The sequence below is a fragment of the Fukomys damarensis genome, unplaced genomic scaffold (genome assembly GCF_012274545.1).
Source record: "Fukomys damarensis isolate Sample0158 unplaced genomic scaffold, DMR_v1.0_HiC HiC_scaffold_16, whole genome shotgun sequence".
NCBI classification, from domain to species: domain Eukaryota; kingdom Metazoa; phylum Chordata; class Mammalia; order Rodentia; family Bathyergidae; genus Fukomys; species Fukomys damarensis.
In genome coordinates, this window is record NW_022900928.1 from 49,862,336 (window position 1) to 49,882,811 (window position 20,476).

The following is a 20,476-nucleotide window of genomic DNA, read 5'->3' on the forward strand; positions in this document are numbered from 1 at the left end:
GAAGAATATACCTCAACATAATAAAAGCCACATGCAATAAATCAATAACTAATATACTGATAGGGAAAAGCTAAAATCTAAGATCTGAAACAAAACAAGAAAACCTATTTTTAAAGAGCATCTAAACTGAAAAGAAGTCAAATTGTCACTGCTTTTAGATGAGAGAATATTATACATAGAAAACCTCAAGTGTCTCACTAAAAAGCTGTTAGAACTAATAAATGAGCAAATTTTCAGAATTCAAAACTCAACATTCAAAAACCTAAAGTAGTGAACTAATACAAAAATAGCTAAAGTAGAAATGAAGACAGAAATCCCATTTGCAATCACTACAAGAAGTAAAATAAGAATTAATGCAACAAAAGAGATGAAAAGATCTTTACAATAAAAACTATAAGGCATTGATGAAAAATTCAAAAGGATACAAAGAAAAAGGAAGAAATCTTAGGTTCCTGGATTAGGAGAATGAATATAGTGAGAATGTCTGCAATACCAAGTGATGTACAGATTCAATGCAGCACATATTAATATGATTATGGTACCTTGTCACTGTCAACAGAACTAGAAAAATTAGAAAATTTACATGGAAGTAAAAAAGCAAAACAAATAGAAACAAGTAAAACCCCAAATAGCCAAAACCTTTTTGAATAAAAAGAATAAAACAAGTGGCAATCATTACCTGATTTTAAACAAACAATCATTACCTGATTTTAAAATACATTACAAAACTGTGGTAATTAAAACAGTATGATACTGGCATAAAAACTGATAGATGGACCAACAAAACAAATTAGGAACCTTAGATGTAAGACCATGCACCAATCCCAGCTGGCCATTGACAGATGTTAAGAAGAGAAAGAAACTAGACTATCCCTCTCAACAGTTAAAAAATAAACTTACAATGGACTAAAGACTTAAATTTGAAACATGCAACTAGTAGAAGAAAACATAAGGGAAATACTTTAGGATGTTGGAATAGGCAAACATTTTTAGAGGTAGGTATAAAAGCACAGGGAACAACAGCAAAATGTACAAATTAAATTACATAAAACTTAAAAACCTATGCAGCAAATGACATAATCAAGGAAGAGGCAACATACAGAATATAAGAAAATATTTGCAAACTGTACAAGGGGCTGATATTCAGAAAATCTAAAGAAGTCCAAAACCTCATTAGCAAAAATGTAATAAGGAATATGCTGGGCCTCATGGCACACACCTGTAATTCCAGCACAAAGGGAGGCTAAAGGAGGAAGATTAAAAGTTTGAGTCCAGCCTGGGCAACATAGCAAGGCCATGTCTCAAAATAAATAATGAAAAGGCCTAGGGACGTTGTTCAGTGACTGATTGCCCCTAGGTTAACCCCTAATAACAATGGATTAATGAATTGTGAGCAATAGCCCTAAATAAACATTTTTTGAAAGACAATCAAAATGATCAACATAAAACAATATCATTATTAATGCAGATCAAAACTTCATGAAATTGTATTCCATTCACTATCAAAAGACTAAGGACAACAAGTGCTGGAGAGATTTTGGAGAAAAGGGAAATTTTACACACTACTGGTGGGAACATATGGAGTTTCCTCCAATAATTAAAATTAAAACTACCATGTGATCTAGCAACCCCACCATTGCTATAATATCCAAAGGAAAGGAAAATTTTTGCAGAGACATGTGCATTTCCACATTCACTGCAACAGTATTCATAAGAAACAAAGAACACAAGCATCAATCAACTAAGAAATGGCTGAATGAAAGGTGGCACATATGCACCTTGGAATACTATGCTGCTAGGAAAAGAATGGAATTCTATCATCTGCAACAGTATGGCTAGAAGAAGGCGGGCACAGAAAGACAAGTACTGCATGACCTCACTCAAAAATGGAATGGAAGAAAATCAAGCTTTTAGAAATTAAGGGTAGAATGGTAGCTACCAGAAGATGGGGAGAGTAGAAGCAGGAAGGGAAAATTGATCAGTGGGAATCAGTGGGTACTAAGTTATAATTAGGTAGGAGCACAAAGTTCCTGCGTGCTTGTGCAATAGGTTGACTATGGATAATAATTATGTACCTATTATTTCAAAAAGCTTGAAGGATTCTGTTTCCCTGTAAAGAAACGATAAATGTTTGAAAAGAGAGATATATTAAACCTGACCTAAACATGACATGCATTCATATGTGCATTGAAACATATTATGGTACTCCATTGTACACTTCTTATATTTTGATGCTCATTTCGATTTTCATATATTTTGATGAATGCTGTATAGGTAAGTTTTGATTTGCTTTCAAAATATCAGTTCAGTCAGATTTAATTAAGCATCCTTGACCTTGAACATTTTACACCTGACTTTTGATTGGCATATTTATCTGTCTTTTACATGTTTTTAACTGAACTCTTCTTCCTCTGCTGGAACCTTCATAGGAAAATTGCTGGCGTAGTTCATAACCTTTGTGTGACTGTAAGCAATCTAAGTATCTTTTTAGACCCTGATATATTTCAATTTAATCAACTCTAAGTATATTTGAAGTTGATGATAATCTTCCTGATTGTGAAAGATATGTTAAGATAGATGCTATAACCCAAGTTTCCTCTTCTTGAAATGATATATTGTTAATTCAGAAACTTTTTTTTAGTCAGGGATTTAGCTTAGTAGCACCATACCTGCCTCAAAGTGCCAGGTCCTGAGTTTGATCCCAGGGCCTCTCCACCAAAAATATATGTATGTATGTATGTATATATGTGTGTGTGTGTGTGTGTGTGTGTGTAATCTCAGTAGGCTGGGCAAAAAATCACAGTATTTGATCAAGGTGCGCATGCTTGAAATAATACTGCTATTTTTGGAAGACTGTGCTTAAGAAAATATTTACCAGTATTACCCAAAAAAGGCATATCTCATAATTGAATTTTGCAACAATTTTTAAATAGCCAGAGGCAGATATTTAATGCAAAAACACTTCTGAAATGATGACATAAGTTCAGTTATTATTTGGGGAATAGTATGTTTTTATTAAAAAATTGCGTAAAAAATCTTTACGATATTTGTTCCTTTTCTTTTAAAATATCTGCTGTCAGTGTTATTTTTCTGTAACCATAATCTTTCATATCTATCTAGCAACAGGAAGAGGCTTCTGTGCCAGATACTGTGAGTGAAAATATAATTAAGACCTTTTGGTTGGTCCCTACAAAACAAAATATAGTTAAGAATACCTTATTTACAAGTAGGTACTAACATCTTTTCTTTCTCTCAATCTTTTTGTAGCTCAAGAAGATAAAAATGGAAAACAATTTTCTTTTGCAAATCCACAAATTCTGGATTGGAAATGTTTCCTGTAAATTAAATTATTTCTGAAAATGATGGTTTTTGTTGGCTCATATCACTCTTACCATATCACAGAGAAATGAAAGATGCCTATCAGTGATCATCATTTTCAGCATCATCCTGTGCTTTTCCTCAGTGGGTTCCCTAATCTCCTTAGGAGCCCTTGCTATCATTCACCTTACTAAAAGCAATGGTCCTGCTAATTTTTCTGCTGGTCCATAACTCAGATTCCCTTTTTCTCTAGTCCACAAATACAGCCTCTTCACTACCTTTTTTGCCTCCATTAAGTTCCTTTGGAACTTTTTCTATCTTGGTCTGGATGTTTTTGGAAATGCTCTTAGGATTCTGAGATACATATATAGTGTTTTCCAGCCATACACTTGAGATCTATACTCCAAAGATATCCTTTCCATGATAGGACCCTGGATTTGACATTTATTGAGGCATTTCTTACTTTTCTAGTCCTTTGTCACTGGGAGATACAGGAGATTAAAATCTATTTTATTTTTAAATCAAACAAGGACTAGCTCCTTTAGAATTTCTCTATATTGTGCTTGTGAAATGAGCGATCATTTTCTTTTCGTGTATTTCTCTCTAAATACACAGCTGAAATTACACAGTTTACACTATCCATCTTCATCCTTAACATTCTTTGGCTAAGTTCAAAGTTTGTTCACATGGTTAACGTGTTGTCTGTGTTCTCTCGGGTGACAGCATCGACAAAATTTCCAACACTAAATCAGAGTGACATTTACCTTAGCTTTCACTGCCAATTTCCTCACTGTCCGCTAATCCCTGATGAGCAGTGCCCTTGAGCCCATTTCAGCCTCCCTGATTATGTCCTATGGCCCTTGCAGCATCTGCATACCCAGCCTGAAAGTCAGTGTCGTACATATAGGCTTTAGTATAGCAACACCCCACTTCCAGGTACGGAATGACTAGATAGCTTGGCCTTTGTTCACAACATGACAACCCCTGGGTTGTCTGATTTTTTACATTTTCCCAAAGTGAATGTTGCCAGGAGTTTCCAATGAGGTTGAAAGTCTTCCTATAGTCTAACCACCAAATTTCCTGTACATCACTTCTGTCCATTCCTTTCATTAAAAAATCCAGTAATACCAGTTCAGATTTAAAAGGTAGAAAAGTAGGTTCCATTTCTCAATAAAATAAGATGCTAAATATGTGTGGATATTCTTAACTACCACAGTGAAGAAGCTGAACACTCAGCTTAATAGATGCTTCAGGAACACTCCATATAAGTAGTGGGACCATAAAGCGCAGAAGCCACTGTAGTTTAAAACAAACCATGAAAGATACATTGTAGTACAGTGTCATGTCTAGTCATAATAAAGTATAGTAGTCTCCACCATTGGTTCTTGAGACAAATTATAAATACCCAATAAGGTAATAATGGCAATATTTTGTCACTTCACTGGGAATATCAGTAAGGGATAACAGGGAAGAATAAACATGAGAAAGACAAAAATGAAGAGAAGTTGAAGATATTAGATTTAATTCACATACAGCCTTGAGGCTTCATTCCAATTATTGGTAGGCATTTTACTGTGCAGAGAAGTTGAGGTGGAATTGGTGTTCTGGAAGACGCAATAGGCAAAACCATATGCTAGTCACTCATCAACTAAGGAGAAAAGAGAAATTCAAGTACACTACAGCAGGCAGATTTTATAGAATTCAGTATTAGCCTCTCCCCTATGATACCAGAGACATAGGTGATAAGAGACTCAAGAATGAAGGAAGAACACAAACAAAATGGCTTCATTCCAGGCTAATTCTTAAGGTTCCACACGAAGTCAGAAATGGGATTTGGAAGTGTAGCTCAGTGGTAGACTGTGTGCTTGGCATCCACAAGGGCTCCCTGAATTCAGTCTCCAGCACCAAAAATAAGAAATAAAGAAAAAATCAATGAAATACAAAGTGGTCTACTACACATTACCAATACTTTAGATATTTGACGATACCACCAGATCAATACGAATTCCAACTGATGAGTGCAACAGAGCTACTATATTCTGCCTGGTGAGGTTCTGTTGATTTCAAGGAAACTTCAGAAGTCCTACAGGCAGAGATCTGGGTACTTTTCCATGTCCCACTAAGGGACTACACTTGTATACAAACACTGACTATTCTATAATGTAAAAATGTCAGCAGAATAAACTTAGTTTATCCTGAAAGCCAGTGTTTCCTGGTGTAACAAAATAATGTTAATCTTAAAAGATAACTTGGAAGAATGGCAGGAACAGTCAAGAGAAAATGGAAACACTGATGAATGAATGAATATTGATCAATTTAAATTACATACTTCTAACAGGAATTGAAATGTATGCAATTCTTCTCCAAATAAAGCCATCTCATTAACTGCATATGCCAGTCATGGGTTTTCATGCTAAGGGTTTTCTCAATACTGGATAAAAGGTACAGAAAAGGTAAATGAGAGCATGAGTGAATAAGTTCAATGAGTTTAGTGTGTTATTAGAGAAGTAATTCTGGCATCTCAAGTGAAACTCAGCATTTTGTGTGTGAATGGGGCTGGTTAATTTGAGTTACAAAGCATGAACTACAACGCCGTGGCACCCCTGTAATCCCAGTCCTAGGGGGACTAAGGCAGGAGGATAGCTGTGAGTTTGAGGCCAGCATGGACTACATGGTGAATTCAAGGCCAGCCTGAACTATGTAGAGAAACTCTGTGTCCAAAAAAAAAAAAAAAAAAAAAAAAAAAAAAAGAAAAAAAAAAAAAAAAAAAAAAAAAAAAGCATGAACTCTCAGAGCAATCCTACAGATTATTTAGAAAAATGAATTCCTACTATCAGTGTTGTGGTCATTATTATTCAATAAAACTATTTTATTTTGAAACACGTAGCTAGTTTTGCTTTAATGCTAGTAAATCAGATTACCTACAGGCTTAAGCAGAACAAGAAGTGGTTCCATAGGCTGCATAGAATAAAAAGTACACCTGCGAGAGAGTTGGGCTCTCTGCTCCTGAGTCCACATCTAATTCGCACTCAGACTAGTCATCTCAACCCTTTAACTCTTAATTTTTTTCACCACTGAAAAAACTGGGCTGAAAGAACTTGTTACTTCTTTCCTCACACTAATATCATTCATTTCTACAATGAGTATGTATTGTTAAGTACTGTAACCTAACGTGTTTCCTTATAGCTAGTTGTTTCTCAGGTTGTATTGTGAGTTTGTCAAAGTCTTTCATCTTGCAGTATGTGTAGATCACGTAATGTGGACTTTTTATCTTGTGGCATTTCCAGTCAACTTCACACCATGTTGAGAGGAATCCATGGGTTAAGGCATGGCTAAGTGATGTATTCTATGAGTAAAGGGGAAAGGAGCAGTTCACAGTTGCCATGTATTTGTCATTTCCTGTCGAAACAAAAAAGGCACTCTAAGAAATGCTTTAAAATGTACAATTGTATAATTGTGCATGCACTATAAGCATTCATAAAATAAAATGAATAGCTACTGTGAAATATTATTCCTAAGCTTTCCTGGAGGTCATGCTATTACTAGCTGTGTACAAATCACTCATAGATGCACAAACGGAATTTTTTTTTTGTCTCACTAGTTCTATCATTTTTATAGAACTTCAAAGAGTGATACTTTATGAAGCATAGGTTTAGTAAAAGATAATAAGATTATTCCATTACCAGTCAATAGTATAAATCACTTCAAGCAAAAATGTTTATTGCTTGTCATAATTTTAATACCTTCTTACTTGCTAGAGTTGCCTCATTGAGCCAACTTATGGACCAGGTGCTATTCAGTGTGTAAGGTAGTATAGTGTTACTGAAGAGATTCGTTGAGAACGTTGATCTATTATACAAACCTCAGAGCAGAATTTCTCATAGCTTTAATGATGTGAGTTTAAATACCACTCAGGCTGGGGAGTTAGTGCAGTGATTCTATTACCTGCCTCGCAAGCAGAAGGACCAGAGTTTGATCCTCAGTACCAATACATACATACATACATACATACATACATACATACATACATACCACTCTTATCTAGAATTAGCTTAAATAAAAAAGTCCTGCCATTACACTTACAGAACTGCTCGTTTCTAAGTGAAAAAGGCATACCCTCTGTGATACCTTCTGGCTCTAGGACCGTAAAGTTGAAAAGGAACCCTATCTCCATTCTTTGCAGTGTGAGATGTCCTTTGTCACTAACGAAATGGATGTAAAGCAAACAGGTTAAAGCAGACAGATGTGTGCCAGGAGTTCTATTTTTGCACTAGAAGTATACAAAAAAGTAGAAAAAATATTTGGAAAGAATAATACATAAATATACTAATGTCAGGATAGGCCCATGGAATACATTCAGAATAAAATATAAAATGTGTCATTGCATTTTTCTAACATTTAGGAATATTGTAATTTAATTCTTTTTTTAATGTCAGCACGCATTAAGAAAAAGGACTAAAGTCCAAAAAATATGTGTGAAAAAAGTAAAACATTGAAAGGAAAAGATAAGTGTTTTACAATTAAAAACAGGGATACCAACTCAATATTTATGTCAACAAACCCCACTTCATAGACTAGGCTTAAGTGCCCTACAGGTAACACAAATATGGATTTCATGTGGTCAGCATGACCAGCCTCTGGCCCTGTAACCTGTGAAGTTGTGCTGAGTCCCTAAAGGAGCAGGGGCTGTGGTCAGTGTAATACTTACATGTCATAGTGAAATTCTTAATGTTTAACAAGGGCTCTGCACTTTTATTTTTGCACTGGGACCCACAAATTATATGACTTTTCCTTGTGTAGTAGTACCTTTCTGAAAGAAATCAGACTTAAAGTCTTAATGTATGAGATAAATTTGAAAACTTTGGCACATTTGTAGGGAACTTCTTTAAAAAGAAAGAGGCAGAGAATATATTTTCTAGTATTGAAAAAGACAAGATAGGTTAAGCCCAGACTCAAATGTAAGATTAGATAATTAGACCATGTCGGAACAAATAAGGAACCAGTGGAGATTTTTGAGGAGGTAAAATCACTTGGAACGGAAGACTAACATAATGATGGCATATCATGTGTAAACATGAGAAACAAAGAGAAATGAACAGAAGATATAAACTGCTAACAAGAAAGCTACTATTAAAAGTATAAACTTAAGAGTCAATGCTTATGGAATGATTGTTGAAACTATATGACATTCACAGAAAGAAAACAACTCTCTCTGGACTGAGTCTGAATGTTATACTATGAGATAAGAGAACCACTTCACTATACCTCTCCCCATCTTCCATGTGCAGGTCCAAAGAAAACTGTTCCAGGTTTTCTCCTGTGTTTCCTCTGTCACAACTGTGTTATAATGGGCACATCTTGAGTACAGAGTCACTGTCTATATACAGTGATCTCTGCAGAGCAGAAATGGATTAAGTGAATATTTACTGAATTATTAATATACTGAATAGATATAATAGGAGGATAAGTCAAAAGTCCTTAAACAGTCATATAAATAAAATAAAAAATGAGAATCAAGACTTGCCATGTAAAGGTACATGATCCCAACAATGAGTGTTACTGTACTGTTCCCTAAAATGTACCAATAAACTCAATTAAAGCTGAAAAAAACAATAGATACTTAGAATGGCTTTATAATGCCTCACCTTCATTTTAATTAAGGTAGTAAACTGGTTGCATGTGTTCATAGAATTATACTACTAAATGGTCTATTTTGTATATGTTGTCAGCCTAATTTCATCAGTTAGCTCTCGATTTGTTTTATTCTTTAACTATGTCACCAAGTGAAACTGTGTCTGCATAATTCTTAGTATTAAAAATTCATCAGAATAGATATGAAAAGTTAAATATCAAAATGCCAATAATTGGATGCTAAAGCCAGATTTACCTATTCTGAGTCCTGAATGTGGTGTTGGATACATTTAATATTTCATCATATTAGAGATAATTTTTGTATTTTGCTATTTTCTTCACCAGCAGCAATTACTATTTCTTTATCAAAAAACATGTCTGTTTGTTATGCATGCAAGCTAATCAGTATCAGCCATTTTCTAAAAACAATATTAGCACCCATCTAATCATTAATCTGAACCCTATTTATGAGTTTACAAAAAAACTTTGTACATATTTTTTCTTAAGAAAATACTTTGATTTTATGCCAGTAATATTAATCATATCTAATAATCCATGACTCACAGAAGTACTTTTTATGTTAGGCAAGAGTTTTCAAATTAAATCTTATAGAATTTATAGCTATGTTTGGGCATGCTGAAACTGTCCTATGTGAGTACATTGAGAGGTGGAATAATCCTGAGGGGGGAAAAAAATCCCTCAACCCCAGAGCCTGCTGACTGAGTCATTCCGCATGAGTTCACTGCTTATGAGAATACAAGTTATCTCATTGTTTAACTTATTCTTTCCCCAAACATTCTCAGAGTGCTTATTATGTGTACAGCTTTCTGCTATCACCTTTAGAAAACCTCAAAAAGTGCTTTACATTACAGATGTTGGACACATGCCTGTGGAGATCATCTCTGACCATTTTCAGTATGACCTTTTAAAATGAAAATCTTGATGTTCTATCCATATTTATGAAATCTTTGGGGGAAGGGTTCCTCTGGATTGTAAATTTGTGATAAAGGCAATTTTACAGAAATAAATGTTTGCAATTCTAAAAAAAACATAGTCCAATAGTTCACGTATGTAAATTATTTCATTTAATTTCCCACAATACTCCATGAGAGAGGTGGTACAAGCCTTATTATCCCAATAAAGAGACTTCTCCACAGTCTCAGGACTATTCAGAAGGTCATGAACCATGGCTAGAAATTCAGGTCACCTAATTCTAAGTCTACCATTCTATAAAACCAAGGGAATTGAGAATATTTATATCTAAAAGAAAACTAAGTACTTATTAAAAAACAGCTACTGTCGCTATGGAAAACATTGATAACCAGTTTGGTGATGCAGTGAATACCAATTAAAGAAATATGCCTCTTGGTTAAGAGTGCAATTATAGTGCCCTTTAACAGATAATATTTATCAAACACTTACTGTGTACCAGACACACTGCTATAGGCTTTATTCTCATCATCATATTGAAGCTTTCAGAGAAGCTCTGAGCAGTGGAGCGATTTTCCCAAGTTCAATATCTAATAAGTGGTTGCACAAGGATTCACACGATTCTGTACTGTTCCCTGTGTAGGTTCTATTTATCTATTCTTTATGTGCTTTTTTTCCACTGCCTTCCTCTATAGTCTTTTCTATTTTTCTTTCCTCATTTATTTGTGAAAATAAAAGGGTAGCAAGGGGTATTTTCAGCCACAAAGTAGGGATGCTATTCACACATACATTAACTTCCTTAATGATCATTAGCTGCATGGCTTTCTGGCTTGGCACTGGGAATACATACAGTGGACCTTGAAGGACACCTTCCAATTAGTGAGTGCTACTTGAAAGACATGAGCCAGGTTACACTGCAACATAACAGGGGCGTGTCTAAAGGAGTCAAGGAAGAATCCACAAAGTCTTGACCAATCTGATGGCCTTTGAGCTATGCCAGAATGTCTGCAGTTAAAGAAGAGAGAAAGAACTTGTGCAACAGAACAAAAAGCCATGCAAGATACAGAGGCAATGGAAGAAGTCCTAAGTTCAGGCAGCTAAGAGGTTGATGTTAGAGAATGCACAGGATCCATTTGCAGGAGATAAAAAATCTTGTATGTCAAAGTAAAGACTGGACTCTTTCTTAAAGTCAATAAAAATCAGCAGACATGGAACAGCAAAGATAAATAAAGTTGCAGTTCTTAGGAATATAATCGACAGTGTTATGGTGGATGAGCAGGAAATTTAGTCAAAATAAATGCTGCTAAAGGATTTGGGTGGAAAGACATCATTTCCCTGTTTTATTTCAAAATTGTAAATAAAAGTCAGGATAATATAGCAACTGTTCTAATAAGATTTTGTGACCAGGACATGTAAATGACATAGACATGCTGCTGTTCTCTCAGCCTCTTCTTTAAAAGCATGTATTCACTTAATGACACACATTTAACTTCCACGGGGTGGGGGGGGGCATATGTCATGCTTGGTGTTGGAGCCCTGTATGAGGTAGGCACTGGTAATGGGGAAGTTCATTTGAAGCAACAGGTAACAGGAATTATTTATAGTGGCAAACAAAGCAGAGAGAGAAAAAGACAGAAAATAAAGCAAGTGTCACAGTAAACAAGAAGAGAGAGACTAACTCCTGAGAGATAAAAAGGAGAAATGAGTTTTAGGTTTAAGAAACCAAGCATCTGCTGTAAGTAACCATTTCATTAAAAGAGCACTAAATTGCAGTGGTTCTCTCTCAGGGAACTGCATACTGTGGGCTGAGATTAAGGATAATGGGCTCCCACATGAATTCTTCTCATTACTTCTCTTGAAAGAACAGTAAATCTACTGAAAGGGTAATTTAGGTTTAGTGTTCACAAACCATTCATTTTACTTTTAATCTTTTCTGTTTAGGATTTGAAAAATATGCTCCAGATATAATTCAAAGGACAGGCCCCAAAATTAGATGATTTTTAACTCTTCAATAGTCTTTTAATTGACAAACATGTGAAAGGCCTAGAGTTTTGCTCCTCATAGATGTGTACAGTGCTTTGGCCAGTTTATACAGCACTGCACACTATTAATTGCAAGAACCAAGCAAAGGACAGCAAAGAAAAGATAATTTATTCCTTGCCCACCTGCATTCTTTGGACTTTTATGTGATTTTTAATTAAGTCTCTTCCTCATCCCATTAGGTATCACCTTAAATGTAACTCCAGAAAAAGGAAACGGTTTAAGGACATTTTCTCAGGACAAAAATAAATAAATTATCTTTCTCTTCTCATGATCATAATGTATCCCAAAATGTATCAATAAATTTAATAAAAAAATGAAACAAATTGTCAGGGAAGAAAAAGTTGGTGAAATGAAAAATCAAATTATTTAATTGTAGGAATGTATTTTACTAAACAATTTTAAATATGACCCTGAACAATGCTTTATAATCAGTATATTTTATATTGCCAAAGTGCTACCAGCATGGTTTGTAGTACTATATTAAAAACAAGCAAAAGACTACAACAAAACATAGAAAAAGCTGGCAGTCTTTTATTCAGATATTGTTATTGAAAAAATCCAACTGCCCTCAATTTTCTGTGGTCTTTCCTGTTCTTTACTATTAGACAAAGGTCCCATCCTGGGTCAATAATGTCACACTGGTTCCTGATTAATTTAACTGAGTGCTCCATTAAATGAGCTCCTCAGTAATCTTGGGGAAAGAAACTAAGGTGATCCCACACTAAACATTAGAGTAAATATATAAAAGCCCTTCAAATAGTTTCAAATTTTGCTGATTTGAAACCAATTATTTATGTTTACAAGGGTTTTTTCCTCATTAAAAAGAGCAATAATTTTAAAGTTTTCTTTTCAGATTTGAAATGAAAATTTTCATCTATTGAAAATGAGAAGATTTGTTTTAGAATTTGAGAGTAACATTGTAGCCTAAGGAAATTAGCAGTGTACGACATTCATTGGACAAATATCACATTCCTTGAAATAATTGTTATGACATTTTAATGGAATCTCACCATGAAGCATTTCCTTGTAAATGACTAAACTGGACCATGTCTTAACAATTATTTCATGAGAGAACACTTCAATGACCTTAGAAAGTTCTGATCAAAAGACTAACAGGAAGGGTAAAAAAACAATACCAGCAAGTAATAGTCTTAACATAACATATAATAAAGTAATTCATTAAAAGAAAAATATACTGTTTGGTACAACATATCTCACAATGACTTCACATCCTTTCCAGAAAGAAAAAATAAAAAATCCAAAGGATTTCTAGAAATTAAATTTGTGCTCATCATTTTCATAAAACCCATTGGTCATTTCAACACAAAGGCAAACAGTGAAGTTCTTAAATAATTGTCAGTATGCCGCCCTTTAAGAACATACTTTTAAGGTAATTCACTTTAATTTTATCAAAAACTAAAAGATATCTAATCTGGGGTGATTATGACTTTCATTGAACATTTTTCATGTGCTCAGTGACTGCTGGAGAAAAGTTTTTATTAATTTGAAGATTTTTTAAGCTGCATACATCTTCCCTCATTCAAATTAATTGTTCTTGGATTGTCACATGAAAAGTGAGGAGTTATTGCAGTTTTTCTTTATCTTTATAAAAAACATATCTCATGAGTTATTATAAATACTGATCTTTATATGAAACCAGTAAACTTGTTTTCTGAGAGAGTCAACAAAAGTCTTGAGTAACGAAAGGTTTGTATCAGTCATTCTAAAGTCATCACTGATCCCATGAACATAAACATCAAAAAGATACCTGCCTGGTATTTATTGATCTCCCTAAACTGCAGTATTCTTTAACTGTGCTTTAATCATCTCGCTCCCCAAATGAATCAGATGCTTTTGGCCTCCTTTGTGTTTGGTAACCACATTAAAGATTTAAGATGACTTTCTCCCTGATGATGGTGGTTATGGGAGGAAATTATCTTTGTTAAATAAAGATGTGGCTTTGGGACCAGCAATCTTTCACCTGAACACTGTCTTTTTCTGTTGCCCACAGTGTACTTACAAAAGGAACCATTCAACGAGAGCCTCAAGAGATAATCTTTTGACAGCTACCTTCTCATAATTAATTTCCCACAAGTTGCTATTTCTTTCAATACAGTTTTCTTGCCACAAAAATAAGCCTGTCTCTGAATAACAAAGCAGTCATTTTTGCTTTACCGATTATTTTTCTCATAATTTTAGAAATATGAGTTTGTGTATATTTAAATATTTCTTAACTATCTTAGCTGCTAAATCATTATATGCAAGAGTAAATGTTCAAACTCTTTATTAACAATTGTTAAAAACACAACTGCCATGTATTCCTTAAGAGAGGGCATGTTTGATATCTGAATTGTTATCATATAAACTGTAAGGCTGAAAATAGGCCCTTGACTGAATATGCAAAGTTCCCCCTTAAACCACCTTGAACTAGGCAGATTTGCAACATTTTAAACTGGCACTTCATCCCTCTTTCAGCAAGCATCCTCTGCAGATTTAATGATCAGGAACATCCTTCTGATGCATGCTGGGAGATATGGCTGCAGGGTACAGACCACAGCAGACAGTGTGTCAGATGAGGCAGAACTTCTTGTTAGGGGTGAGTATGCTAATAGTGCAGTCTGAAGACATGATCACCATAAATTATCATACAAAGGAATTTAAATGCATGGACTTTGAGCACATCAGTACTGTGCATTTTACTTTCAGTTTTACAATATATGTCATTTTTGCTTAACCTTTTGCCTTTGAAAACATTATCTGAAAACTGCTCCTCAGTAACAGACAAAATCAACAGATCCAACTTTAGGGTCCAAAACACTTTCAGTAATAGGCGGTCACTAAGTGACAACCAATAGTACCAAGCAGGAACTCTTAAACAGGAGAGCTACTTAGACTCTTGAACTATAGAGATGAAATTTGTTTGTGTATGTGTTTTTCAAGTCCTAAGCTAGTGGAAGCCCCAGGCATTTTTTTTCTTCCACTAACTGCTAAATCCAGCTACCAAAAACAAGTAAACTGTGTATATTGATTACATTTACAATTGTTAAGTGACAGGGACATTTTAAAAGGCTAAGAATGTCAACACACAGACTCCAAATAGACATGGCAGTTAAGTGGTTATCAGTTATGAGCCAGACCACCAAATTCTGCAGTCTTACGAAGCTACATCTTATTGCAATTAGGCCAACAGCTAAAGCATCCATTTCCTGCAACACAGTATCCCCCAGTGAGAGAAATGGAGATCCTAACATGCATTGCCTTTCCTTCCTTTTAACCTACCTCCATCCTTTTCTTCATTTCTTTTTTATTCTCCCTGGCCTCTTTTTTTTCTTTCAGCTTTTAATTAATTAAAAATATACTTTCAGGCATCTTCTAAAATCAAATGTGTGCAGGTACACAACTAAACATACAGTAACAAAACCAACATATCACATAGCTACCATATAAATCAAGAATTAAAATGTTACCAAAATCCTACCTGTATTCCCATTTTTATCTTCTACATTATGAATGATATGTTTTGCATGCTCAGACACCTTATACTGTTTCTACATGTAAAAAACAATTCTAAGCAAGCAATTATATTTTAGACTGACTCAACTTTTATCCAAGTGAAATGTTCTACTGTTATAATTTTAAAGAAATTATTATTATAAAAATCTTGTACAATAAACATATGGCATATAGTGAGCTCCCTCATCTCTGTTTTAGCTGTACATATCGGCAAATGTTTATTGATATTTTGGTAATGCACCCATTATTTGGTTCAAAAATGCTTTAAATGGAGAGTGTATTGAGTGAGTAGCATCTTTTTTGTGTGTCTGTGTCTGTTGAGAAGACTGCTTGATCTCCTATCCAAATTTATATCTAGAATGTGTATTGCATTTCTTTATTATAAAACATCAAGTTTTAAAGCAGTCACCCTCACATACATTCCATTTCAGTTAGCTAAAATTTTCCCTTTGGACCCTCTGAAGTTACAAGGCTCATGGACCTGCAAACTCTACACTGCAGTCAAATTTATAGAAAATGGCTTTCTTTGCTTGCTCTTGTCTACCTTAGGTTGTGTCTATTTCTGGTGTGCACTTGCCTAGTAATTTAGAATGATGCTTCTAAAATTGGAGCTTTCCAAATGAATACAATTTAGAGACTGATAACCAGAAAGCAGATATTTTTTCAGGACTACAAGAAGCAAATTTAAGTGGCAAGCTAACATTCTGCTTTGTAAGTAAAATTAAACTCAACAGGATTTGAAACATAATAAAGGTTCAACTTTTTCATGTTCTGCTCTTTTAGCCTTTGGCTTCATGCCCAGGAGATGATAAAATGCATAAATTTTGGAATTATACCCAATATCAATTTCGAACAGGTTGCTATTGTCTGAATATTCATGTAGCATTCAGTGCAAGCTTTCTCTTGAAGTGAGTTTGATCAAGTCACCAATTTTTTATTATATACTTGTATTACTTTTCTAAAATTAGGAAAAACATCTTGCATCTTCTGCCTGACTCATCGTAGATAGACTGAAAAACAGAACTAAGGATTCTGGTTTTTATCATTATTATTATTCTCATTATTATTTCCATTATTATTATTAATGCTAACAGTTTCTGGTGAAGGAAGGAACTTGATACTTTAGTATTGCTATTTTAATACTGACTAAATAAATTACAATTCTAAATAGTCTTACACTCCTCCAAGATCCCTTATTCCACTCTTGCATTTGCTGCTGTGTAAACTCAGGGCATTCCTCTAGTACAGGCCATACACCCAAAACCAAGCATTCTGTATGTGGCTTTTCTAATGAACAATTCTGCAGAAGAATTCTCAAAACATACTTGTTCAAATGTGTGTCACCAAAGGGGCAAACCAAGCATTCTGTGTGGCTTTTCTAATGAATAATTCTGCAGAAGAATTCTCAAAACATACTTGTTCAAATGTGTGTCACCAAAGGGGCAAGATCAAGGACAGTTCCACCATCTACCTACGTGTAGATTAACATCACTGGATTGAGCAGTTCACTTCAGTTTATCATACTTGGAACACAATTCCAATATATTATTGGATATATATTCTTGCAATCCATTTCAGTGGGGAGCTAGGGGAAAATTTTATATTCTCCTATATGAATCAGATCTTTTTTTTTAGTTCAAATCTCTTTTTATTGTCTTATTTACCTTTAAATATGCTCTAAAAATTATTATGTGCATCTTACCAAATCCTCTACTTCTTTACCTAGATTTACCAACACACTAAATTGGAGTTCAGATGTGGGATCACATGATGTCTCCGTTGCTTCTACAGAACTTGAATATTCCTTGAGAGTAGGGCTTCTTGATACTGTACCCATTCATTATTTAATGGGCTACCTTTCCCTCAAATGCTTGTTTGCCTTTTTCTTTATTTTGCTTATGGATATCAGTGCTATCATTTGCTTCTATTCCACTATTATCATTCCACACAAAAATTGGATTTTTCATAATTATCGGAAGCATAAAATTACAAGCTCTCACACATTTAATTTTAAGTGAACCAGGGCTGAGGATTTAGCTCAGTGGCTCCATCACCTGCCTCGCAAGCACAAGGACCAGAGTTCAATAACTGGTACCCCTCACCCCAAAATTCAGCGAACCAGTATTATCATAACACCATGAATACTATAAAAAATAGAAGTGATGAATACCCTAGAAGAAACTGTTGTGCTATATTATAAAAAGGAAACTAAAACTACCGCTGAACATCACTGCATGATTTTCATCACTTAAATTGGCTATAACAACAGAGAAATTGAGGCTAGACAATCCTAAGTGGAACCTCTTTAAAGACAGATGGAACTCTATCTTGTTATCCAGGGAAAAATGATAGACCATTAAGAGATAACCTCACTGAAGGAGACATACAATTTATAAAGAAGTGATACTCCCAAGCAATATGAGAAGTGATCAAACATAATATAAAAGACTCCCGAGAAAGATGTGTTTGTTTTTTGTTATTTTATGTTATTTTACAGAAATGAATGTTAGATTCCCAAAGCAAAGATAAGGGTAGGACACTTTCATGTTTTAAAGAATAAAATGTGCTTAGCTAAGATAGAATAACTGGGAGTCAGACCTTGAATTACTTTTATTCTGCTCAGAAACAAGAGGAAGTAATTAAAAATCTACTATTCATACAACATTGTAATCATATTTCTCTTACTCCTAGTGCAAAAACATAGGTCAAGAAACAGTAATCAAAGAAGAATCAGTAATTTCTTAGTTTCTTCTGAATGCATAGTCTCCCCTCTAATTTGAACAATTTTTATTCTCTGAACCACTACTTATAAGATGAATCTGACATATATTTAATCGAATCTCACTGAATTTGAAAAGAATGGCTCCTCCTCAGGATACAAGTTGTGGGGAGACATCTAGCTGCTCTTAACCATGTACTGCCAAATCTCCCATCCCATTATTTCATATTTCCACCAGGATTCAACCTGTCCTTCAGTCTAGTTGTCCTTACCTTTCTAGTCTCTTCACTTCCATTTTTTCTTTCCAAAAACTGTCCTTGACTATTCATAATCTTTCCCACAGCAGCTGATGCAGGTGCTATCACTCCCCCCCCAAAAGGAAAACTAATGATCTGAGAAAATATATTTCTAATACATTGTCAATGGATGCAGAAGTAAAGCAATAGTAATATGCTATGCGCATTTCTCACAACACTTACTCTGGCGTTCCATGAATATTTTAAAATGATATATTTATTTTCAGCCGCTGACCACTGAAAGTTTCATGTGGTCCTACATGTGAACTGCAATTTAGTGTGTTCATTAATGTGCACAAATGTGCAAGTTGGGAAGGGCAGAGCCACAGCTTGCACATGCAGGTATAGAAAAGGAGGAGGAGCTCTGTAATAGTCTGAGGAGCGGGCAAAAAACAAAACCATGCACAAGTATTTACACAAGTGTCCGTGGAAGACAGTGTTTTTATAGTTTTCCTTACTGTCATTGATCTAGTGTGCAATGATCTCATTACACTTGCATAGGCCTTCAAAGCAAAGATTCAAAAGTTTTTAATTTAAAAAAATCTAATAACTATGAAAACCAAAGCTGCATTTGCCAATATGTTGATATCTAGAAGATGAAAGGACAATAACTAAGGTTTTCAGTGTAAATTTAATCTTAGTTGATAGTGCAGATACAGTTGCAAATAATTTGTGATTTATGGCAAAATGCTGTTATACAGTTAATATAATTGCCTTGATAACATTTTTTAAGCTGTAAAATGGAAGCATTAAGTTCTTCAAGAAAATGTAATCTCATTACTGGAATATTTTGCGCCATTTAGAAATATTACATCACTAGTGTTGGATACGATTAAATACTTCATACCAATCACTTGATTTGCTAGCTTAGCCTTCTTCTACTTAAATTGCCTTGATACCTATAAAATTTTTATATACATTAAGCCATTTATTTTGTCTTTCAGTTTTCATGTTAATCTGAGAAACTTCTAATGACTAAAGGTAAATATTTTGTCAATCAGGTATTTAAATTTGCTTCATCACTTTTAGTGTGGCCAATTGAAGTAAACAACTGAAGTTACCTGAATGGCTAAATTATTGAAATGACAAGGGTCTGGATAAAGGTAATGATAAGGGACATGGAAAGGGGAGTCTGTAATCAAAAGATAGGTGGAACCTACAAAACCTGGTGGTACATTAGCTATGAAAAATGAGAAAGAATAAATGAAGATGAATATCAGTTATAACGCTTGAGTTGTCAGTGGAAGGGAAATCATATACATGAGTTAAACCAATAGAGATCCAACTTACAAAATGGATTCAGAGTAGTTATTCATGAGGCCTCTGTACTCTCAAACTGTGCCTCTTCTCTTCCCATAAAAAATGATCAAGCAATCTTGATAATTTGTGATCATATTCATGTAATCAAGAAGGAACATTGTGAGTCAAGTCAATTGTGAGTAAAGGAACATTTATGATGCAGCTTTCCAGAGATAAATATGCAAGAAAAAATAGGTTTGTGGCTATGAAGGTCAAGGAAGAAACATTGGAGTCGATATGCAGATTTGACCACTATCAGCATATTAAAGTCAAGTGGGAATGAAATTACGGAGTCAGTATAAAAGAATAAGAACTGAGGAAGAAATGCTGGGAAATGAAAAGATGACGAAAAGGAAGGATGTGACAAGAAATTGTAAGTGACTGCCAGAGATTGAGAGCTGGTAGGCGGGAAATTCAGATACTTTAAATCATGGGGACAAAGAGAGAAGAGAAGAAGAGAATGTCTGGAAAGAGAAAGTGGGCAACAGTGTCAAAGATAGGTAAAACTATAAAAGAATAAGCTGAGGAAGAAATGCTGGGAAATGAAAAGATGACGAAAAGGAAGGATGTGACAAGAAATTGTAAGTGACTGCCAGAGATTGAGAGCTGGTAGGCGGGAAATTCAGATACTTTAAATCATGGGGACAAAGAGAGAAGAGAAGAAGAGAATGTCTGGAAAGAGAAAGTGGGCAACAGTGTCAAAGATAGGTAAAACTATAAAAGAAAA

General features: G+C 34.6%; 1 protein-coding gene across 1 annotated transcript in view; it reads left to right on the top strand.

Moving 5' to 3' along the window:
* Cntn5 (contactin 5) overlaps positions 1 to 20,476 on the top strand; it is a 1,105,367-nt gene that overhangs the window by 993,813 nt on the left and 91,078 nt on the right. The window contains exon 17 of the mRNA XM_010642035.2: positions 14,398 to 14,518. Coding sequence (XP_010640337.1) covers positions 14,398 to 14,518 — 121 coding nt within the window. The remainder of the gene's footprint in view (positions 1 to 14,397; positions 14,519 to 20,476) is intronic.